The 25,683-nt window shown below is 41.2% G+C and overlaps 1 protein-coding gene across 1 annotated transcript in view; it reads left to right on the top strand.

Moving 5' to 3' along the window:
* Positions 1-25,683, top strand: part of MAPK12 (mitogen-activated protein kinase 12) — an 81,428-nt gene that overhangs the window by 33,203 nt on the left and 22,542 nt on the right. Inside the window, exons 3-6 of the mRNA XM_045031093.1 lie at positions 222-280; positions 12,405-12,516; positions 21,278-21,307; positions 24,797-24,844. Coding sequence (XP_044887028.1) covers positions 222-280; positions 12,405-12,516; positions 21,278-21,307; positions 24,797-24,844 — 249 coding nt within the window. The remainder of the gene's footprint in view (positions 1-221; positions 281-12,404; positions 12,517-21,277; positions 21,308-24,796; positions 24,845-25,683) is intronic.

Raw genomic sequence — 25,683 nt, 5'->3', positions numbered from 1 at the left:
ATGGAGGTGAAAACTGATGGATAACGGGTGACAGACTTTCTTTACACTAGCAATTGTGTGTTTTGCTATAGGCAAGCTACTTCTCATCTTTATGTTTGTAACTAATGTCTCATTTTGGTAATGTTCTCCACTATATTTCTTCATTTATTATGTGGCTTGGTGATTTTGTGTTGATGAAATCTTAATCCATATATTTCTGTTTTTTCTCTCTCCTGTTTTAGGTGATTGGAATATTGGATGTGTTCACACCAGATGTAACACTGGAGAAATTTAATGATTTGTAAGTTTTTGATTCTATGGGAAATTGTAGGCATTAGATTATGGTTATTTCTGAATTTCACTTTAATGTAAGTATTATGTGCATGCCTATAAAATTTCAAAGGCTTGTAGGAGAGTTAGGTGCCTATCTGCCATTGAAACTCCGTGGGAATTGGTACATCCCTCCCTTAGGCACCTTTGAAAATCCTAGGCTTAATGTATTGATTTCATATCCGAGAAACAAAGGGCCAAATTCTGATCTCATTTAAATTGTTGTACATCTAGAGTAAACCCATTACCTTCAGTAGATTGTAGTATGTTTCCTCTGTTAAACCTGGGATCAGAATCGGATCCAAAATGTCTTGAAATCACTCCTCTGGTAATACAAATCTATCCCATGTTGTTTAAAAATACAAAGTTAAAAATAAAGTAGAAAACGAAACACAAAAATTGGGTTAAGCCCAAACATGTGGACTACCCAAGGGTTCCTTTGAGGCAGAGACCTTACAGTCTAATGTGTCTAGCAGGCTGGGTAAAACATCACCCAGGAGTTTTGAGGGTGCAAGAGGCAGATAAAAGCTTCTTTTCATGACTAGAAGTGCAGCAGTCTGCTGCAAATGTGTTGTAAGCAAGTACAAATGTGTTTACAGTTAAAACAGAAACGAGGGGAAGCTTTTGTGCATTAAAGGTCAGATGAGTCATTCAAGGGGAGATTTGATTGTTTACATTTTGCTAACTAGTCATGTGGGAGCTTGTTTGGTCTGTGATATGAATTTGATCTTACTATAATGTAGCTGCCTCGTGGCTAGAAACAGCAGTGCTGGGTCAGGCAGTTCCACCACTGCCAGTCCCCTGGGGCGTTATTTCTGTGTGAATCCTTTAGGAATTGGAAGGAGCATATGCTGATGTGGCTCCTACCCTTTTTTTTTTTTTTTAGAGGGAAGCATACACTTAGGTCTACCATCAGCATCAATCTGCCAGACAATGTGGAAAAGGTATTGGAGCTAAAGCCCACCTCTTCTGAGATCCCATGTGCTCTCCCAGGTGGCACCTGACCATTTCCCCCACATACCCACACCTCCCAGCCCTTTACCTCAAGACGTGCAAATATAGGACCCTGATCCTACAAAGATTCATGCTTACGTTGAACTTTCTGCACTGTGAGTAGCTGTGTTGCTTTATTAGGGCTACCCATGGAACATACAGTTAACTTTATCATAGAATCGTAGGACTGGAAAGGACCTTGAGAGGTCATCTAGTCCAGTCCCCTGCACACGTGGAAGGACTAAGTATTATCTCTAGACCATCCCTGACAGGTGTTTGTCTAACCTGCTCTTAAAAAATCTCCAATGATGGAGATTCCACAACCTCCCTGGGCAATTTATTCCAGTGTTTAACCACCCTGACAGTTAGGACGTTTTTCCTAATATCCAACCTAAACCGCTCTTGCAGCAGTTTAAGCCCACTGTTTCTTGTCTTATCCTCAGAGGTTAAGGAGAATAATTTCTCCCCCTGCTCCTTGTAACAACCTTTGATGTACTTGAAAACTGTTATCATGGCCCCTCTCAATCTTCTCTTCTCCACTAAACAAACCCAATTTTTTCAATCTTCCCTCAGAGGTCATATTTTCTAAACCTTTAATAATTTTTGTTGCTCTTCTCTGGACTTTCTCCAGTTTGTCCACATCTTTCCTGAAATGTGGTGCCCAGAATTGGACACAGTAATCCAGTTGAGGCCTAATCAGGGTGGAGAAAAGCGGAAGAATTGCTTCTTGTGTCTTGCTTACAACACTCCTGCTAATACATCCCCAGAATGATGATCGCTTTTTTTGCAACAGTGTTGCACTGTTCACTCACATTTAGTTTGTGATTCACCATGACTCCCAGATCCCTCTCTGCAGTACTTCTTCTCAAGCAGTCATCTCCCATCTAGTATGTGTGCAACTGATTGTTCCTTCCTCAGTGGAGTACTTTGCATTTGTCATTATTGAAATTCATCCTATTTTCTTCAGACCATTTCTTCAGTTTGTCCCGATCATTTGGAATTTTAATTCTGTCCTCCAAAGCACTTTCAACCCCTCAACTTGATATCGCTGCAAACTTTATAAATGTACACTCTCTGCCATTATCTAAATCATTGATGAAGATATTGAACAGAACTGGACCCCACTCGTTATGCCCTTCCAGCTTGACTGTGAACCACTGATAACTACTCTCTGGGAATGACATGCATCCGATGAAGTGGGTATTCACCCACAAAAGCTCATGCTCCAATACGTCTGTTAGTCTGTAAGGTGCCACAGTACTCTTTGCTGCTTTCTCTGGGAATGGTTTTCCAACCAGTTATGCACCCACCTTACAGTAGCTCCATCTATATTGTATTTCCCTAGTTTGTTTATGAGAAGGTCATGTGAGAGAGTATCAAAAGCCTTACTAAAGTCAAGATATACCACATCTACTGCTCCCCCCCCATCCACAAGGCTTGTTACCCTGTCAGAGAAAGCTGTTAGGGATTGTAACTTATCACCTCATTATCTTCTAGGTGTCTGCAAATTGATTGCTTAATTATTTGCTCCATTATCTTTCCAGGTACTGAAGTTAAGTTGACTGGTCTGTAATTCCCCTTATTTCCCTTTTTATAGATGGGCACTATATTGCCCTTTTCCATTTCTCTGGAATCTCTCCCGTCTTCCATGACTTTTTGAAGATAATCGCTAATGGCTCAGATATCTCCTCAGTCAGCTCCTTGAGTATTCTAGGATGTATTTCATCAGGCCCCAGTGACTTGAAGACATCTAACTTGTCTAAGTAACTTTTAACTTGTTCTTTCCCTATTTTTTGATCCCACCTCATTTTCACTGGCATTCACTACATTAGACATTCAATTGTTACTAATTTTTTTGGTGAAAACTGAAACAAGTCATTTCATACTTCTGCCATTTCCACATTTACTGTTATTATTTTTCCCCCCTCATTGAGTCATGGGCCTACCCTGTCCTTGCCTTCCTCTTGCTGCTAAGGTATTTATAGAATGTTTTCTTGTTACCCTCTATGTCTTTAGCTAGTTTAATCTCATTTCATGCCTTGGCCTTTCTAATTTTGTCCCTACATATCTGTGTTATTTGTTTATATTCATCCTTTGTAATTTGATCTCGTTTTCACTTTTTGTAGGACTTTTTTGAGTTTCAGATCATTGAAGATCTCTTGATTAAGCCAGGGTGGTCTACTGCAGGGATCAGCAACCTTTGGCATGCGGCTCACCAGGGTAAGCACCGTGGCAGGCCTGGGCTGGTTGTTTACCTGCTGTGTCCTCAGGTTCGGCTGATCGCGGCTCCCACTGGCCGCGGTTCACCGTCCAAGGCCAACGGAGGCTGCGGGAAGCGGTGCAGGCCGAGGGATGTGTTGGCCGCTGCTTCCCCTCACCCCCATTGGCCTGGAACGGCCAGTGGGAGCCGCGATCGGCTCAACCTGCGGACACAGCAAGTAAACAAACCAGCCCGGCCCGTGAGGGTGTTTACCCTGTCCCTGGTGCGCCGCGTGCCAAAGGTTGCCGATCCCTGACCTATTGCCATACTTCCTATCTTTCCTATACAGTGGGATAGTTTGCTCTTCTGCCCTTAATAATGTCTCTGAAAAACTGCCAACTCTTTTGAACTGTTCTTCCCCTTACACTTACTTCCCATGGGATCTTACCTACCAACTCCCTGAGTTTGCTAAAGTCTGCCTTCTTGAAATCCTTTATCTTTATTGTGCTGTTTTCCCTCCTACCATTCCTTACAATCATGAACTCTACCATTTCATGGCCACTTTTACCTAAGCTGTCTTCCACTTTAAAATTTTCAACTAGTTCCTCCCTGTTTGTCAAAATCAAATCTAGAACAGCCTCTCTCCTAATAGCTTTCTCCACCTTCTGAACTAAAATATTGTCTCCAATACATTCCAAGAACTTGTTGGATAATCTGTGACCCACTGTATTATTTTCTGAACAGATGTCTGCATAGTTGAAGTACCCCATCACTACCAAGTCCTGTGCTTTGGATGATTTTGTTAGTTGTTTAAAAAAAAGCCTCATCCACCTCTTCTTCCATAAGTCTTTGCAGGATCAGAGCCTAGGTCTGTAGTTGCTTCCTAAACAAGTATGGAAGGGTGGAGGGGAGGGCGAGAATGAGGGATTTTGCACTGTCTCTTGCCTGCTCTTTACCCCTGAGGGAATTTTGCACCAAAAAAAAAAAAAGTTCTGTGTACAATATTTTAAAATTCTGCTCATTTTATTTGTCAATAAATAAATGTGGAGGCTCCAGCATGGCAGTGGGGAGCACAGGCCGCTGACTGCACAGAGGTGGGAGATTACCCTGCTTTCCCCCCTTCTCCCCAGGACATAGACTCAGCGATGAGGCTGCACCTGACCCTCACACAGTGAAAGGGCCAGGCCTGCCCCAGAAACGCCCTGGGCCCCTGCCCCTCCAAACCAGGCACACCAGGTGTGGGCATGCAGGCTCAGCCTGTCAGGATCTAAGTGCGGAGGGGCTTAGAGTGGGGGAATCCAGGTACGGGATGAGAGGGTTCTCTATCGGGCAGTCTGCGAGTGGTGGCTCAGTGAGGGTCTGGGTGTGTGTGTGGGGAAATCTGGATGCACAGGGGCTCCATAGGGGTGTGGGGGGGTTTTGGGTACTGGGAGGTGAGGCTTGGTAGAGGGTGGTCTGGGTGCAGGGGTGGGGGTCTGGATGCAGGGGGTGGGGTTCAGCAGGGCTCCAGGGGGCTTGGTGATAGGGTTCTGGGTGCAGAAAGTGAGGCTTATCGATGGGGGGGGTCTGAGTATAGGGGGTCCAGATACACAGGGGTTGGGGGTGTGGGGGATGGGTCTAACCTGGCCCTGGCTCCTGGTGGGGCTGATAGCTGGGGTGTCCCCAGACACCCCATCCCCCCAGTGATTTCTCTCTCCAGTGACTGCTCTTGGTACCTGAAATGACACGCCTGCGCTGCTGGGAAGGGGCACATAACTACCCTTGCTGCTTCCCTGTCAGAAAGTCATTTTTCTGTGGGGAAGCAAAGAAACGTGTGACGGATATGAATTCTGCACACGTGCACTGGTGTGGAATTCCCCTAGGAATAGCTCTTTTATCTGCACAGTGGGAACTATAATGTAGTCTGTGGGGTCACTATTTTTGGTGCTGTCAAGTGCTTCTTTATAGCCGTCTATTTGTAGGGATTAGGCTGGAATTCTTAAAGGAACTTAAGGAAGTTAGGTGCTCAACTCCCCCTTGAAATTAATTGAGGGTTTTGAACCTAATGCCATCAGACTGCTTTAAGAACTCCAGTTTTGGAATTAACTATGAGCTTTGTATCTAATCCAAATAAGCCCAGCATGCTTTTAAAGAAATAGAAAATACAATTCAGACTGAGTTTTCATTTTATCAATGGTGAATTAATATTAAAATCAACCTTTGTGCGTATTAGTACTCAAATAATAGCTGTGTTTATAAATTACTGTCAATAAAATAAAGATCTCTGCTCAGTGAATTTGAACTGGTATGTCTAGATCAGGACTTACTTACCTCCTAATATTCAGCTACACTTTTGGAAGTAAAAACATTTAGCAGATAACTATGCAACTGAAGTAAAATACTTTCCTTGATTAATTTTCCTTTCTTCCTTGATGAATGTTGTTATTCCAACAAGCTCCAGGGACCTTGGATTTATAACCAGGTGGTGAATTTTGAGAACATACAGGAATCTCTAGGATAACATAGAGATAGACCACACAGCCTTAGTTGGGCTGGAATTCTGCCAAAGATGGGCTGGACCGAGTGTCTCAGTTTAGCTATGTCCAGATAACCCTGAGTCAGTCTTGTCTTCTCTTGACTGACCCGATCCTGAAACATGCTGCTGGCGCAGGGCCTTGGAAGAATGAAGCCTATTTATTTATGTAGATTTTAGTGCTCTTCATATCCTAGAGGCATGTTTAAAACAATGTTAAATTGAGGTTTTGTTCTGGAATCCTACATTGCAGCTAATTCCTTACTGGCTATAACCTGAGACTCCGTTGTAATTTGTTTCCTGCTCCAATAATATCCAGAAATACGAGATATTCAAACTTTCTGTTTTATTGTACCACACCTGTGTATTTCTCCCAAAAGATTGTTCTTTATCCTGATTCTTAAAAGTTCAGAAACATCAAATTGTATGTAGTGTCCCCTATCCACCTGGTTACCTCCTTTAGCGCCAATCTCTTTATAGGTTTTGATGGACAGGCCTGGGTTCTTCTGGATCCTGCCATACATTCAGTAGGGTGTAACTTCTTTTTCTTCCCATATGAATTTATTTGGTGGTGCCTCCACTCCCTTGCTGCTTCCTGGCAGGGTCACCAGGGCAGCTTGGGAGGAAAATTCTAATCACTGGGTTACCACCACTTAGTTGACAGATAGTTGGAGACTTCCATGAAATAACACAAACATATTCAATATATTTAAGATGGTAATTATATTAAACAGAAGATAAATATATTAGGGTAAAATACTATTCTCAGGGTCACGAGGGCCCCTGCAATAACCGTGAATTTCCCCAGTCATGTGACCTGATATAGCAAACGTAAAATTAATGTCCTGTTGGTGCGCGTACTTTGTAGGGGCTCTTGATGATCTGTGACCACAATATCGTCTGTGCAGCAGTTAGCAATGTGGCTGACTGGGTTCAGTACAGCCCAAGAGACTCACAAGTGGGATCATGTGGTAAGTCCCTCTGCAGATCTAATAGGCAGCAGGTAACAAAATTCCCAATCCCTTACCCCCTAGCTTGAAGACGCATTTCAGGAAGTGGCAGTGGCACCATTTCAGATTTTGGTAGGGTGGCGCAACTTTTAACTGTGATTCTAGGGGCTTACTTAGACACTTGAAAACTCTAGTTTTTTGGCAGATAACTTAACAGTTAGCTGGCAGAAGCATTGTATTTAATTCCTAAATAAAAGAAACAAAATTAAATAAATATTGGACCCACTCAGTGATAATACTAACGTGTTCTGACATCTTGTGGCAAGTCACTTAAGAGATTGGTTAGGTTTAAAATTTGATTGTATATTCTTACTTTGTTACTAACTCTGTGGAGAGAGAGCTCCCATCCGGATTTCTGGGTTCTGTCTTAGCTCTGGGAGGGGAGTGGGGTCTAGTGGGTTACAGCAGGAGGCACATCCATCTGAGATCTATATAAGAACATCAGAATAGCCTTCAGGGGAAGACCAGTGGTCCATCTAGCCCAATATCCTGTCTTCCAACAGTGACCAATATCAGATGCTTTAGAGGGAATGAACAGAACATGGCAATCATCAAAATGATTCATCCCATCTCCCATTCCCAGCTTCTGGCAAACAGAGGTTAGGGACACGCAGAATATTGTGTTTGATCACTGTGCCACCCTCCCACCCCCCCGGGCTATAGCCATTGATGAACCTATCTTCCATTAACTTATCTAGTTCATTTTTGAACCCTGTTATAGTCTTGGCCTTCACAACATCCTCTGGCGAGGAGTTCCAAAGGTTGACTATGCGTTGTGTGAAGAAATACTTCTTTTTGTTTATTTTAAACCTGCTGCCTATTAATTTCATTGGGTGACCCCTAGTTCTTGTGTTATGAGGAGTAAATAACAGTTCCTTATTCACTTTCTCCACAACAGTCATCATTTTATAGACCTCTATCATATCCCCCCTTAGTCATCTCTTTTCCAAGCTGAAAAGTCCCAGTCTTTTTAATCTCTCCTCATATGGAAGGTGTTCCATACCCCTAAGCATTTCTGTTGCCCTTCTCTGTATCTTTTCTAAATCCAGTATATCTTGCTTGAGATGGGGTGACCAAATCTGCATGCAGTATGCAATATGTGAGTGTACCATGGATTTGTATAGAGGCAATATGATATTTTCTGTCTTATTATCTATCCCTTTCCTACTGATTTCCAGTATTCTGTTAGTTTTTTGATTGCTACTGCACATTGAACAGATGTTTTCAGAGAATTATCCACAAGATCTCTTTCTTGACAGGTAACAGCTAATTTAGATCCCATCATTTTGTATGTATAGTTGGGACTATATTTTGCCATGTGCATTACTTTGCATTTATCAACACTGAATTTCATCTGCCATTGTGTTGCCAAGTCACCTAGTTTTGTGAGATCCCTTTGTAACTCTTTGCAGTCAGCTTTGGACTTAACTATCTTCAGTAATTTTGTATCATCTGCAAATTTTGCCACCTCACTGTTTACCCCTTTTTCCAGATCATTTAAGAATATGTTGAACAGCACAGGTCCCTGTACAGACTCCTGGGAGACATCACTGTTTACCTCTCTCTACATTTATTCCTACCCTTTGTTTCCTATTTTTTAACTGGAGTGCCTGGCAATGCTTTCAGGATCATCTAATGATCCTTAATTTAATTTAATGACAAGCCTTTTGTTATCTTAATCACCCTGCCTCTGTTTATAAACAAACTCTCTGCCCCAAAGGCTGAAGCTTGGAGCAGCACAGAACTCATCACGTGTCACACTCAAGTTGTGTTGCAGTTAAGAGCTCTGTCTGGGGGTAGGGCATGTGCTGTTAGCAAACCTCAAATATGAAACGGGGGGGGAGGGGCTTGAGCCCCCCCAACACCCTGAAATGGCACTCCTGGTAAGTGGTTTCCCAAACAATTTCCCTGACTAGCTAACTAAAAGCTGGTGACTCACAACTCCACTACAGATCCTCAGGTTCAGAGATGGCTCTGGACTCCTCAGTCACTGCAGAGGGCTGACAACCACTGCTGGCAGGTGTCCTCTTCGTGCAGGAGTCAGGGTGCTTCTGGTGCCAGGATTTCCCCTTACCACAAAGGGGTGTAAGGATCAAGGTGGAGATTACAAAACTATAGTAAAATCTGGATTTTAGTCTCCCACCCCAGTGCTCAGACACACTCACAGCAGGCAGCAACCCCGGCTAGCAGCCAGAGCAGAGCTGGCCACATGGTGACTGATCTCACATAGAGATCAAAACTCTACAAACTGGAAGTCGCCTTTGGAGACGGAAAGGCCCAAGCGGAGGGACCTTGCTTTCAGGTCCCCAGAGGCCAGTCCTTCCCCTTCTCTGGCTGATTCCAGAGTCCAGATTGCTCCAAAATGACTTCTCCTCTCTCCTGAGCTCCCTGGGAAGGGCATCTGTCTCCTTCTTGGTTGCCAAGCAGACTCTGAGTCTGCCTTTGGCTCCCCCTCCCTACCAGGGACTGTGTGCCTCTCTCTGAGCTACCAGCACACAGAGTACCAGGAATCTAAGTAATCTCCTTGGGAGTTATACGTACATATAGCTAGTTAGTGTAATCAAATGACCTCCTTCCCATACTGTTGTTTATCACTGGTTGCATTTTGTCCTACGTTAAAGGAATTGGTGGTGGTCTGCATGGGTGGAGGTGTCCACCCAAATGTATCAGATTACAGGCCCAGGCCCTTAGATTGTAAGAGGTGTGGGGCAGGGACTGTATCTTCACATATGTTTGTCCAATACCCAGCACAATGGGTCCCTGTCTCGACCAGTGTTTTTGTGTCACCAAAATATAATAATGAATTTGCAAAAGCACCTAAAGGATTTAGGAGCACAAGTTCCATTGAATGTTGGATTAGTGCAGTAGTTCTCAAACTTTTGTATTGGTGACCACTTTCTAGGGTTGCCCGGTGTCCGGTTTTTGACCAGAACGACTGGTTGAAAGTGGACCCTGCAGGTCTGGTCGGCACCACCAACCAGGCTGTTCAAAGTCCAGTTGGTGGCACAGCAGGGGCCTGGGGCTAATGCAGGCTTCCTACCTGCCTTGGCTCTGTGTGTCTCCCAGAAGCAGCAGCTAGATCCTTGCAGCCCCTAGGCTCAGGGAGGCTCCATGCCCTGCCCCCACCCGAGTGCCAGGTCCGCAACTCCCATTGGCTGGGAACCATGACCAATGGGAGCTGCGGGGGCAGTGCCTCTGGGCGTGAGGGCAGCTCTCGGTGCTGAGGAGCCTCCCTGGTCGCCCATGTGTCTAGACTCTAGGGGTCCCAGGGACTCCAAACCCCCTGCCCCAGCCCAGAGTTCCCTCCCACACCCAAACTCCCTCTCGGAGCCTGCACCCTGTACCCCCCACCCTAGTCATAAGCCCCTTCCTGCACCCCAAACCCCTCATCCCCGGCCCTACCCCAGAGTCCACACCCCCAGCTGGAGCCCTCACACCTCCCCTGCACCCAACCCCCTGCTCCAGCCCCGTGAAAGTGAGTGAGGGTGGGGGAGAGCGAGCGACGGAGGGAGGGGGGATGGAGCGAGCAGGAGGTGGGGCCTCAGAGAAGGGATGGGGCATAGGTGTGGCCTCTGGAAGGGACGGGACATGGGGCGGGGCCAGGGAGTTCAGGTTTGTGCTATTAGAAAGTTGGCAACCCTACCCCTTTCACATAGCAACCACCCTTATAAATTAAAAACTTTTTTATATATATTTAATACTATTTATAAATGCTGGAGGTGAAATAGAGCTTGCGAACCCCTGAGGGGTCATGACCCCCAGTTTGAGAACCTCTGGATCAGTGCTTCTGAATCCCTTCAGCATGTTTTGAATATCTCTAATAATAATTAGTAATTAATAACAAAAATGTCATTAGTAAATCCTCTAGATTTTTTCCTTAAACCCTATATTTTTGCTAGAATATTCACTAAGTTCTTTCTAGCTCACTTCAAATATTCATGGCCTCTTGATAATTGACTTTGATAAGATCGTGGAAAAAATAATTTGTCAATCTATGCTTTCATTGTTCTGGAACACCAATATATTTGAGGTTAAAATCTATTGTCCAGGTCATCCACTTTATCAGTGAGCCATGTTTTTTCATGTGCCATAAATATACTGATAGAGAGCAGAAAGGTTTCATTCTCTGCTCCTCCACTTATCTTCTGTTTCTCCACATTGTACTTGAATTAAATTACTTAAACTTTGCACCAAAGGAAGTCTGAGGGAGTTAGGTGCTTAATCCCATTGAAAGGGATTTGGGAGCCTCATTCCCTTAGGCTCTTTTGATAATTCCAGCCAAAGTTCTTTGGAACTACCTTATTGTCCCCTTTCTCTGTGATTTACCATTCAATGTCTGTTGCTCTTTCTTTAATTTGAGAATAATTTTTTCTATTTTTCTCTTAATGACATTGATGCTGTGTGGCAAACCTCAGTTATTGTAAGACTGAACATAAAATATTGAAACTCCATAGATTTTAAACAAAGAAAAACCCTTTAAGACAAATTGGTGAAATATTTATAGCTCAGACAACGACCAAATGTATTTCTACACATCATAACTGAGTCTAGTTTTCATTATATGCAGGTGCAGCCTTAAGGTTTGATCCTTAAACTGCTGGAAATGTATTTGGCTATATTAGTTGCCATAGGCTGGTTCTCCTGTCAGAGTTGGACATTAGGGCTAGATTCTGAATTGTGAGCTTACTGAAGGCCCTCAGAAACATGAGGTCCCAAACTGTCCCATTCTTAAGGTTAGGCCTGAAATATCTACATGACATACAGCAATAGTTCTCAGCCTTTTCCATAGCTGGACTCCCTTCCCATTTAGAAATATGGGAAGTGCAGGGTGGTCATGACCCCCTGATACTTTTTCATGACCTCCAGGTTGAGAAATCATGCCTTACAGTAATACCCTCTTCTGACTTTGATCAGATCTTGTTCCTGTCACTTTGACTGAGGTATGTAGTTGACCTTGTTATGGATAGTACCCACTGGTTTGCATAACTCATGATAGTTCTTCTAAGGTAAACAATGTGTAAATTATAGAGCTTTTTATCTAGTTATCTTTTAAGCACAGAAAGATCTTCCTTGGGCTCTTTTATCTTGTTCAGAATTTGTCATTTCCTATTAATTGACAACTCCCTATAACTAGTGATTGAGTTACTCAGTACCTGCTTCAAACAATCATAATTGATAAAAAATAAAGCATGGAAGTCATATTATTTTTAGTAGAAATTATTTGGTTCTAGAGGTATTTCATTAAATGGGAGATCAAATTAACCAGTAGCTTAACTAAATGGTAAGAACTGTAATTTCTAATTATCATTGAGATGTAATGTACAGGTATGTTTCACTTTGACAAACTTGATGGAGTTATTTTGTACTCCATTTTCTTTAGCTACCTAGTCATGCCATTTATGGGAACAGACTTGAGTAAGATAATGAAGCATGAGAAACTAACTGAAGATCGAATCCAGTTCCTGGTCTATCAAATGTTAAAGGGCCTAAAGGTTTGCCATTTTTATTACTTTCTTACTTTCACAAGTTAATTTTTTTCTCAGAAAATTGGTTTAGAGAGCTGCATACATTTTGCAATATTTGAAAGCTGAGCAAAATTTAATCTCCCTATAGACATTGTGAGCTCTGGAATTCCCCACAATGGATGTGTTTCTTGATGGTGAATATTTGCTTATATTTTTTCAAAAATCACGTGTGGGGGTTGGAGTGTGAGTCCCTTGTCCTGATGGTCTGATTTTGTAGTTGCAAATATATTTGATCCACGAAGACTCTCTTGTAGGCCATCAACACTTTTATTTTAACAAGCCAGAAAAGTCACTACTGTGATTTTAGTCCATCCTCCTCCAGCAGTTGATTGTGCTGCTTCTTTGGCACACCTAGCCTCCTCTAGCTGAGGTAATTAGAAATCAGGGGTGAAATCCTAGCCCAGCAGGAAGATAATGGCACTGATTTCAGTGGGGCCAGGATTTGATCCCAAGCCAAGAATCAAACTTGGATTTCGAATACGACAATGCAGAGCACCAGGTTACACGGTCAGTTTTACAAGTCTCCTATTTGCTAATCTGCAGATTTTTCAAAGTCAGTTTAAAGTGCTGTGGTTAAGGGAACAGTGCTTTCCCTCTGCTGTATCTACTGGAGATGTGACATCAGATGTGATGCCTTTCCAGTTTTTGCTTTCATGTTAGTTCTGTTTATTTTAATTAACTATCTCTGGGGATCTCCTTTCATGCTCATATTACCTGTGCTTATTGTAAATTTGTTTTAACCCCTTTTTGATAAGATGAACAGAGACCTTTAGGCATGGGCATCCCAGAGTAAAGATCTGCCCTTGTGAGGTGCTGAACTTCCTTGACTCCCGCTAGAGTTAATGAGAGTTGAGATTCCTCAGCCTCTTACAGAATTGGGCCCCAATTCAGCAAGGCACTAAAGCACATGCCTTGCTTTAAGCACATGACTCATCCTACTGATATCAATGGGATTGCTCACAGGCTTAATTACCTTGACTAATCAGGGTTCTGACATTACCTGTGAAATTCTAAAATATACTTCCATCTCGTAACGTTTTATGTAGTCTTTCCCAATAGATCTGAAGGATCTCTGAAGTCTACTAGCATGAGATGGTGGGGTGGCTTGGTGTAGAGAAAAAACATGCTAACACACACTGTGGATTTTTAGTGACAAATTAGTGTGTAATGTGGCTGAGAGAAGCTAGAACGTCTTCAAAACCTCTCTCATCCCTCCACCCCACAAAAGAAGTCAGCCATCTGTACAGAAAAAATTGTAAATGATGGGGGATGAAAGATGCTGGAAAAGTATCCATTGAAACAGCATCACTTTTCAATGATTTTTGGGAGCATAGTTTGATACTATCTCAGGGTTTGATATTTTTATTTGCTAATGGACATATTCATAAATTTTAAGGCTAGAAAGGACCATTGTGATCATCTAGTCTGACCTCCTGCATAATACAGGATACAGAATTTCACTGTTTCGTATATTAAGCCCATATCTTAACATTGAGCTAAAGCATTTTTTTTAAAAGAGACATCTAATTTTGATTTAAAGACCTCAAGTGTTGAAGAAATCTCCACATCCCTAGGTAAGTTGTTCCAATGGTTAATTACTCTCACTGTTTAAAAAATTCCATCTTGTTTCTAGCCTGAATTTATCTAACTTCAGCTTCCAGTCATTGTATCTTATTATACCTTTGTTTGATAGATTATAGAGCCTTCCGCTATCAGAAATATTCTTCTCATATGTGCTGTCTTTTAATACTGATACTGTTTATAAATGATTGTGGATCACCTCTGAAGTATCCAGTCTCATATACTAAACTGCTGTACAGTGTGTATGTTTGTCTTTCCCTCATTTCAGCTAAATAAACAGATTTCCATCTTCATTGTTCTCTGTTTTGTTTCACCTGGCTTTCATAAGAACAGCCAAACTGGGTCAGACCAAAGGTCCATCTAGACCAGTATCCTATTTTCCATCAGTGACCAATGCCAGGTGCCCCAGAGGGAATGAACAAGTGATCCATCCCCTGTCGCCCATTCCCAGCTTCTGGCAAACAGAGGCTAGGGACACCATCCTCGCCCATCCTGGCTAGTAGCCAGTGATGGACCTATCCTCCATGAAGATATCTAGTTCCTTTTTGAACCCTGTAATAGTCTTGGCCTTCACAACATCCTCTGGCAAAGAGTTCCACAGTTGACTGGGCGTTGTGTGAAAAAATACTTCCTTTTGTTTGTTTTAAACCTACTACCAATTAATTTCATTGAGTGACCCCTAGTTCTTGTGTTATGAGAAGGAGTAAATAACACTTCCATATTTACTTTCTCCACACTAGTCATGATTTTATAGACCTCTATCATATCCCCCCTTAGTTGTCTCTTTTCCAGAGGTCTCAGTCTTATTAATCTCTCCTCATATGGCAGCAGTTCCATAACCCTAATCATTTTTGTTGCCCTTTTCTGAACCTGTTCCAGTTCCAATATATCTTTTTTTGAGATGTGGCGACCACATCTGCATGCAGTATTCAAGATGTGGGCATATGATGGATTTATATAGAGGCAATATGATATTTTCTGTCTTATTATCACAAAATAGACAATGATCATTAACATTCTATTTTTGAACCATGAATGATATAAAAAAAAACCAGAAAAATATTTTTGAACCCCCATGTTTCTGAATGATTCCTATAAATGGAAGATTAGAATCTGTCTCATTCTAGATTAGGAATGCAAATGAAAACGTTGACTCTAACTTTTAAATTACGGTGTGTGTTGTTCTGGTTTTTAAGTATGTTTATTTTTTGTTGTTTCCTTCTAGTGAAAGCTGTGCATCCAAAAGGAGAGAGCTTCCTTATAAAAGATGCTGTATTCTGTCCTTATTAACACGCTGTGCTTCAACAACAATTTTAGCATACAGTTGAGATTTGATTGCTGAAAGTGCCTTGACCTACTTTGGCAGGCTGAAACCTGTCTTTCCCACAGTGACAGCCATTTCTGTAGAATTGAATTCCCTTCACCCTGGGAGACAAACTCTATGCAGTTTGCCATGGAATAGCAGAATTTTGAATTAGATGTATATTTTTGGCAATTCCTTTCTCTGTGAATGTTTGGTCTTTAAAGTCTGGATCCTGCAATTTACAACACAAGAAGAGCCTTGCACTCATGCAGAGTTTCACTGAAAGTTAATATGGGTGGAGTGGATCCCCCTGTGCTTTGTAAACTGCAGAATCAAGCCCTAAATGAGACAGGCGTATCATGCCTGATCAGATTCTAACCAGTTTTTCTTTCTAATTTACATTGCACCTTTCAAACATTTGAAGCCAAAAGAATAGGACACATTGTGCCTGGATACTCTGGTGATGGGTGCCTAGGAGTGCTGTTTTCACCTCCCCTCTGACCTCACTCCACTACTTCGTACATTTACCCCTTTGTGTCTGTATTGTTTTCTCTTGTTTCCAGATTTAGTGTGTATATTTTTATCTTGTCCCTCATTTATTCATTTGCCCCTGGCTCCAAGTAAAAAGATTTGTGCTCAAGGGTTTCATGAATGTTAAAGACCAGCCTGAGTTGACAGTAGTGGGGTAGATAGGATCTTCAGGGGAAAAAAATCAATTCTGAATTTCCAACTGTAGGGCTTGATTTACCTTTTTAGGATATCTTCATAAGGAAAAGGGCTAGAAACCTACTGTGAAAAAAAATACATAGATTAGCCCTGACATATTTAGGCCCCTACAGTCATAGAGCCACCCACAGGAGTAGGCTTTGTGAGCCCCAAAGGATGTCTCTGTCTCTGCTAATCAGATGCACTGCATTCATAGGAAACTGGAAAAGCAGGTGTGAAGAGCTGATGTATGAAGTACACTGGGTAAAGAGGAAATGGGAGGAAGCTCCGTAGGTGACCCGACATCCCAGGGTTTGGAGAAACTGGGGCATTCCAGTTCCAGCAAATCTTGCAGAGATGCTGAGATAATCCTAGTAAACCAGTATAGCTCAATACCCTAATCTTACTGTATCTTTCAATAGAAATGATTCCCTTGACTATTTGCAAAACTGCTTTCCATCTGGTCATATGGAGGAGTGCATCTCTAATAACCTCAGCATTATCAGCAAAAACGTACGGCTTTATTCATCCATTAATTTTTGATGTTTTAGTCCTTCATATTGTGAATCAGACATTCAACAATAATCTTTACTACTTCACCTGTCATCCATGGCACTATACTTTGGATCTTTCTTCCTACGATAATTCACTATGAGCAAGCACTGTGTCTAGCTGGAAAAGTCTCCAAGGAACTGATCTAAAAGCAGGAACATTGCAGTGCTGTTTGTCTGAGTGACGTTCCCACAACACCAGCCCTTGTTACGTTAGACTCAACTTAGTGCTATTAGACTCTTGTTTTCATGAGTACTAAATTCAGTCATTCCCTTTTTTTCCCCTTAAAAAATATTCACTAGACTTCACTTTTCAGACTCCCTTGCCATATCTTCCTGTATTGGTTATACTCTAAAATGCTCAAAGCAGTTGGTCCAAAAAACATTGAAGTCAGTGGGAAGATTCATATTTTATGTGCAGCCAAGAACACTTATTATCAGGTGACTGATGATGAAGAGTTTACCAACAGGGTGCAGTAATTTACTGACCTGAATTTGCATAGGGTACCAAAATTTGCCTTTTAGCTATTCCCAAGTTTCCTGTACTACAAATCAATTTGTTCATCCTAATCAGAGAAATAAGACCAGTTGTTAAGATGAAATGGTGACAATGTTGTGAGGGAAATGACTGATATGGTCTAAATCTCTCTGCTAATAGATACTTTTATGAGAGAATGGGTAAAAATCCATAATAGGAGAGTGCAAAATCCCATTTTAGAGAGAGACTCCGTCAAAATGAAAATATTCTGAACTAAGCTGGAGTAGTGTCCTCAGTATTGGAGTACACTGCAGTGTAGATTCAAATATCTTGATTTACAAAAAACCAAACATTTATGAAAGAAACCTGGCATCAGAAATGAAGTGCTAAATAATTTGGTCTCACCATCTCTCTATTAAGAAGAGTGTTCAGTAAACATGTAAATTATATCCAACGTGTTTAAATGAGTTGTTTTTTTCTCCTTTGCATTTCTAACACTCATTCCTAGGTATGGTGGGGGAGAGACCATTAGCAAAAGTAGGATGTTTAAAGAAAACTTTTCTCTTCCCTGAAGGTGGCTGAGGCCCATTTTTACTAAAGCTCCCGAGGCTGAAATTCTTTTACAATTCCTGTTTCTAGATCCTGCATTCTTGTGCAAAAGTCCCTAGGCCTACTGTTTACTTCCCAACTATGTACAGTTTTGCACTGTGTCTTAGCATCTGAAGTATTAGGGGATTCAGTGAGAAGACATTAAGAAACAATTTGGAATGTATATAGTCATTGTGACATACTTGTTGCTCAAAAATAAAACTGGCCATTGGCGGGAAATGTCTACCCTTTCCTTGTTACCGGTCTTCGCTGGGAGTCTGACTTCTAACAAATACTTTCCATAGGAATTCTCTCAGGACTCTGTATCCAAGTGACAGGACTTCCTCTTGTTTAAGCAGTCTTCTCTCATCCTGATATACTTCACCCTTCCATCCACGAAATAAATAGCATGTCATAGTTTCCAGTCTCCTCCAGTCAGTGGTAGAAGTAGTGCTACAGGCTATGTTCCATGGCACCAACATCTTCTCTCTACAGTAGTCAGTTCTTTGGAAGAGAGTATGGGAGGTTGTTTTTCACTCCCTAGTGATGATGCTGGAACTGTCTGGTCTGCAGGCAATTCACAAATGGAACTGATCCTCCAGGTGAAAATGTCCAGTATATGGGTCCCTCTCCCAGGCCTACTCACTTATTGTGACACTTCTTGTTATGACTCGTCTTGCACCCTCTGCTCATATTATGTCAAAACAAGAAACTATTTTATAATCGCATCAGCTAAGGGTGGTCTAGGAGAACATAAAGCCAAGGGCAGATATATCCCAACATGAAAGCAGCACTAGGAATGCAAAAATGGGGCTTGTAAACTCACTACTGTAAGCAGTTCAAGAGCAGGTTGGCTTTCAAAACAAGTTATGTCAGGTGAGAGAGAGGGAACTTCTGTGTAATGTGGAAGGATAAGGAGTTATTTAGTCTTTGCAATGGGCAGAGATAAAATGGACTCTGAACAGCATTGCTCTAAAATTGTATGTCTAGCTGCATGGGAAGCTTGTGTTCTTGCTTTACTACACTGGGCCTGATCTTAAAGTAGGGGTATAGGTCACTGGATTCCAGTACTGACGCTTAGATTCCATACATGGAAAAGAAAAAATAAATAAAATTTTGTCTATGAAGGTTTGTTTCCCTTTGCACTAAATGCAATAATAGTAGCTAACTATATGATCTTAATTTCTAGATCCTTAAATGATCTGATGTATCCATTGAAATACAACAAAGGGAAAGAAGATCACAAAACCAATACATGCATGGGAGGCATTTCATCCTTGTCATATTATTCCAGTTTTTAAGCAGTGTACACCTTGAAATACTAGTTCCTGTGCTGGTCTGTTTCCTGTAAAAAAGAGATCTAAAACTAAAATACACAATATGTCTGCTGAGGAAGATGGCTGGGACCCCAATTAGGGTTGCCAATTTTGATTGGACCTATTCCTGGAGGTTTCATCACATGATATAATCATTAATCAAAGATTAATATTTAATTCCTGGAGACTCCAGGACAACCCTGGAGGGTTGGCACCCCTAACACACATGTGCCTCTCCTTTCTTCTTGCAACTGTAGGGCTTATGGCTTAACTTCATGGTTCTTTTTGGGGTGGATAGAGGCAGGATTTGTGGAGGGCTGCCCAGAAGGCAAGGAGCTCATTTGCCTGAGCTCTGTACCAAGTTCCTCTGCACTCCTAGTACACCAAGCTGATAGGTGGGCCTTACTGTCCCTTTCTGCCACTTAGGTTCCAATTATGATCCATCCCTGATTGGTTGTTTAGTGTTCGCAAAGCACTGCATATGGACATACCTGCTACTAATGCACCCATTATCAGTCTGTTACAGAATCTCTGCACAAAATGGAATTTATACCAGCAGAATATTCATCAGTAACTGCTCTGCTCTCTATGGAGATTTTGTGGACTGTTGCAACCATTAACCCAGCTGGGAGAGTCAGAGGTGGAACCAGGCAGAACCGTTCTTCTTCTAAAGTGTTAAGATGAAGGCGGGTATTTGCCTTCTGGTTGTTTTGTTTAGAAGTTGAAGTGGTTTACAAATCAAGAAAAGTCCCTTATCTGAGTAAAACTGCTATGCTCCTGAGCATTTAAACTAAGACTACAAATCCAAACAACACAGAGATTTTCATTTAACTCCCAAATGGTTATATAGTGATCTTAGAGAGTCTATCATCATGCTATGACATATTTCAAAGATGCGACACAGTAGCAGATAGCACACTATTCCAAATGGACTGTCAAAACTAGTCTAATTCAAATTGTTACTAATAACAAAAAAGCAAACATTGCACACATCTCAGTCTGGCTTTTGCATCTTTTTGGTTGCCCCTTTGAGGAACCAAAGTTATTAGATATAATAGTAATGTAACAACAATATTATCTCCCTTATTTACCAAACTGTCTACGGAACTTCAGAAGGTCCTAGTAACTGGAATGTACACATTGGCATGTCCCTATCAGAACATAGCCAGTGCTGCTCAGTATGGTATAAACATCAGTTTCTCTAAAACTTAGTCCTTGGACATCCATTATGCTGAGTTATGTGTGTTTTGAAAACTTGAGCATCCTCACACAGAGCCCTGGAAAGAGGATGAAAATATTCCAACAAGGTAAAATGTTTTTTTAAGATTACTTTCAGGTTTGTTTGCATTCAGGCCTTTATTCTGGAAAGGATACCTATTCAGGAAGGGTGCTTAAGCACATGCTTAAAACTGAGCATCTGTTTTCCTAAAGTTAAACCTGTGCTTAAATCCGATGACTGCAGTCGTACAGCACATGCTTTCCTCAATCTGAGGTTTACCAGAGGCATCTGAACCTAATCTGTGATTGTGCAGGTTAGATTTCTATTGTAGCTAGCTCAGGAATTTAAGTAAAGAATAGGATTTATTTTAATCTATATATTTCACAACCCAATTTCAGGATGATTTTATTTTTCTAACAATACCAGAGAGTTTCTGGACACAAAAATGAATTATGAGGAAATTAAAAGTGAGGAAACATGGTGACCTGATTCAATATCAATATTCAAATAGAGCTACAGAAATGATTATAGGTTGAAAAAAGCATCAGCTTTATACTTGAGACTTTCTTTAGAAAGTAAAAATAATCTTATACCTTAAATTTAGTTTTAGGAGTCCAGTGTGACCTTCTCTGAAATCATTCTCTAATCTCTCTGGCAGGAAATCCATAGGGTGAATGAATTGCAATTGTGTCATAAAATGAATACACTTGTATTTTTTTCTTTGAATATTTGATATAAAGGTGTGTAAACCTGATTATCACCTGCCTCTAACATTGTGATCTCTCTTTACTTTTCTACTTGGCATCTAATGATATTTCAATTTTTTTATATGACAACACATTTGATTGACTCATTGTTTTCTAAAAAGTGTATTATTAATTTCAGATCACTTTAGCACCACATAAGGCCACTTTTTCAGCAGAACTGAAATAATAATTTACTGAGAGTTCAGCAAGTGTCAATTAACAGATCTTTTTGTTTTCACAGTATATCCATTCAGCAGGCATAATTCACAGGGTAAGTGAAAACAGTATTAAAAATACTTGTTTTTTTTAATTCGTATTCTGTAGACGATGTTTGTGTGCACGTATGTCCATAGATATAGTTATCACACCATTCTTGACTTGATTAATTTTGGCTGGATGTTTTTTAGTTGATATGGCCCCCACAGAGGGGATTTCATAACAGCCAATGACTAAACTGGAACTGGTTGAAAATTTTCCCTCAAAAAAATTGGGTTTTAGACTAAATAAAAATTTGCATGAAAAGGGTGTTTTTCTCAAAAAATTAATTGGAAAACAGCACATAAAAACTGAAAAATTTTCAGCCACAATGCAAAAAGTCAGAAATTTCCACTGAGTATTTTGACAAGAATATTTGTCATCAAAATTTTGTGGACTGAAATAAAACTGGCCTTTCTGATTCCTTTTGAAAATCCCACTAAAGCACTCACAAAATCAGTGTGAGAATTTTGAAATGACAACATTTTGGGTTGCCTGTCCTTTACTTGCAAACTTCACCATTCCTCCACAAAGACTTGGCTGTCCTACCTTAACCAAGAGAAGAAAACAGTCCTTCGTAGTACAATACCAGAAGCATCATAAAAAATTTACTTCACCCATGTGGCTTCAATTTGACTGCTGGAAATTATATCAGTCATCACAAACCCAACATGATGTAACACTTCAGTAAGTGTGAATGTTAGCTCCCAAAGCTGTTGTAGTCATAGTCTAAACTTGACAGACCCTAAGCTTTTTCTAAGTTTCCTCTGCTGACTGATCATCTTTCAATTCCATTGTAGAGCCTCTGCAACTCGAAGTCTCCCTTCTCTCTCTCCAAGGCACCTATGATGTAAACAGTCCACATCCCTTGCTCTTTTTTTTTTCTTCATCCATTCTTGGGATGGACTATTGGAAATTTTCTACAAGCATCTTGTTTTATGGTGTAGTTGACATAAATCTGAAAGAGTTGTGGGGATATTCTGCTCAGATTTTCTCCCTAAATCTGGAATCTCTACAGATCATTAATCTTGTATAATAAAATTTAAGGGTCTGAGTTTTTCAGACTGTTTGAATATCCTCCCCTATCTATAGTCTCAAAGTCTAGCAGCAGTTAAATGGAGAGGGATATTGATGTTGCTATGAGGCAGTGGGGAGATCAAGACCTGCCCCTTTATTATGGGCATTTTTTTAATGTAACAAGTAACAGCCTCCATTCAAGCAAGTCAGATTAGCAGGAAATCCCTTTTTATCCAAACTTTGCCTAAGACAGGAGAGCATATTCTGGCTAAAGAAGGGTGTGATCATAAAATCTTGTTTATCTCCTTTAATACTCAAGAGCATCCCAGGTGGGTAAGCAATCTGCTTAGGTACATACTGATGTATATTAACAATTTGCTTATGTGTTATAGCTCTTCCCTCACCCTGGGTCTACCTTGTCTATTTAGATTGTAATTTCTTCAGAGCAGGGACCGTCCACTCTTCTCTGGTTGTACAGTGCCTAGCACAATGGGGCTCCGTTCTTGGTTGGCCCTTGGGCACTGCCGTAATAAACACGATTAATGTTAATGGCGATTTCATTGAAGACTTATTCCAAGAACACATGTGGCTTAACAGCAGTGAAGGAAAGCTATTTAATTTCAGTTGAGTGTATGTGAGTCCCTTACTTAACGATGTTGGTTTTTAAATAGTCCCAATTAGGCTTTGATGTCCAAACTAATTACTTTAATGAGGCATGTAGGGTAGTTCTCTTTTTTTCTAGCCAAACAGTAGCAATAAACTTTTCATCAAGACTGTGTTAATAGAACAGAAGTTCATTCCATAAGAAAAAATTGCAGAAAGACCCCACATATCTCCAGATTTTTACAATGTCATGGTTGTGCTCCCTATTTTGTGCACTGGTCTTGATTATAATGTAGAATACATCTGTTGCTGTTTCAAGTGATTATACCAAAAGAATACTTCTGTCATAGTTCAGGACAACTGCACCTATATTCCCCCTCCATGGTGCACCAAGGGCACATATTCTTAGGCTTCCAGCTCCCCATTCATCACCACTCTTGGGCAGAGACCACATCTCACTCTCTCCTGACCAGGATTTTTCAGGCTGCACAGTTCTCTGTCTACTGTGAGTTCCCCAGCAAGCCAGACTGCCTAAAAAAGCCTGCCTCTGCACTTTGCTTTCTCCTCAGAAGCTGTGAACAGTTGTAATTTCCACCATTATAAGTCACCATACAATTTTTCCTAGCAAGCTTTTTTAGTCTTATCTGAAAACATTACAGAGAAAACATATTAAAAACAACAAAAGAATCCACATGCATGCTAATAAGTAGGGCCCTACCAAATTCACGGTCCATTTTGGTCAAATTCACGGTCATAGGATTTAAAAAATATTAAATGTCATGATTTTTAAATCTGAAATTTCATGATATTGTAACTGTAGGGGGTCCTGGCCCAAAAGAGGACTTGGGGGGTGTCTCAAGGTTATTGTAGGGGGATTGTGGTATTGCCACCCTTACTTCTGTGCTGCCGCCAGCAGTGGCACAGAAGTAAGGATGCCATGGTATTGTATGGCCACCCTTACTTTTGTGCTACTGCCTTCAGAGCTGGGACCACAGCCAGCAGCCGCCACTCTCTGGCTGCCCAGCTCTGAAGGCAGCAGCGCAGAAGTACGGGTGGCCTGGTCTGGTATTGCCACCCTTACTTCTGCGCTGCTGCTGGCAGGGCGCTGCTTTCAGAGCTGGGCGCCTGGCCAGCAGCCACTGCTCTCTGGCCACCCAGCTCTGAACACAGTGCAGAAGTAAGGCAATATGGCAGCCCCCCCTACAATAACCTTGTGACCCCCCACTGAGACCCTCTTTTGAGTCGGGACCCCCGGTTTGAGAAATGCTGGTCTCCCCCATGAAATCTGTAGAGTAGGGTAAAAGAACACAAAAGACCAGATTTCATGGTCCGTGAGGCGTTTTTCACAGCTGGGAATTTGGTAGGGCCCTATCAATAAGCTTACCAGAGATCACCCCAACTGCAGCAAAGACTTTGGTAGGTGGTCTGTCTTTCAAACCCCACCAGGGTTTTTCTATGGTTACAAGTTCATAACAGCTTTTACTCAGAACAAGCGACTCCGGGAATAAGTCTGTTTGCCCTTTATATAGCTTGAGCCTTTTGATCTTCAGATTCTGGGAATAGGTAATCAGCAGATAATGGTTCTCTCCTCAGGATATAACTTCAAAAGGTTGGGGCCAGAGTTGGGAATTTGCATTCATCTCCTCACCGGTATTTTCTAGGAAACCCACTTACCTTTGTTTGTCCCAAAAGTTCTTTCTTGTCTGGCACATTGTTTAAAATCGTACTTTTGACGTTCATAACATTCAATAAGGTTTTTCAAGGCTACTGCAAGAAATTGCCCTATCTTTCACAATTCCCTTCACACAATACAAGTGTTTTTATTTATAAAGTGTATTTTTCTGTTTGTTGTAAAAGTCCATCTCAAACTTGATATATTTTACAGGATCTAAAGCCTGGAAATTTAGCAGTAAATGAAGACTGTGAATTGAAGGTAGGAAACAGTTCTTGAAGTATGCAGTTGAATTTGTTACACTGCATAGGAGAACATGGGTGAAACCAAGTCAGTGACAGAACTCCTGTTGGCTTCAGTTGGGCTAGGATTTTACCCTGTGGCTTTTGAAGAGCCATGGAGATTTCCTTGGGAATTACCAGGAAAATGAGGTGAGGGAGGACCAAATGTGGTCCCAGGACGTTAGCAGGAGGAAGAACCCAAATGTGGTACCAGTCTTCCAAAAGAAGAGTGGTTCTGACCCGTATGTCTGACTTCAATCCATACTAAAATAATGGAACTTATATTATTTGGGGAGGCGGGAGGGAAACCTGAACATCAAAAGCCTAATAATCTCATTGGGTATATCGGCACAACTCTGTGTGATTGCAAGCTGCTGATTGGATGATTGACCTCCAAGAGGATTATGGAACCAAGCAAGTAGCACTATTTCTAGAGGAAAAACTTTGCCAAATACACTCAATTGCTGCTTTTTAAAAAAAATAGAATTCAGTGGATGTTATCTATATGGATTTTTGTGAATCATTCAGTAGTGTCATATAAAATGCTGCTTTTTAAATTACATCATATTCACTTGAATATGAGCAATGTCAGGTGGTTTGAAATTGGCCGAAGGATTGTTTTTTTTTAAAAATCATGACAAAATAGCAAAGTATCAAAATCAATATTAGTTGCAGTCTTATTTAACATCTTCCTTCAAGAAGCTTCGGCGCATAAGGAAATTCAGCTATGATACTCAGTATTGGTAATGAGTTCACATAACAGTTGGATGTGCAGAGGATAACTGTTAGGTGAGCAAGCCTATGGCACGGGTTATAATA

The sequence above is a fragment of the Mauremys mutica genome, chromosome 1, assembly GCF_020497125.1.
Source record: "Mauremys mutica isolate MM-2020 ecotype Southern chromosome 1, ASM2049712v1, whole genome shotgun sequence".
NCBI lineage: Eukaryota > Metazoa > Chordata > Testudines > Geoemydidae > Mauremys > Mauremys mutica.
The sequence above is the reverse complement of the archived record's forward strand: the minus strand, read 5'-3'. Positions and strand labels throughout refer to the sequence as shown.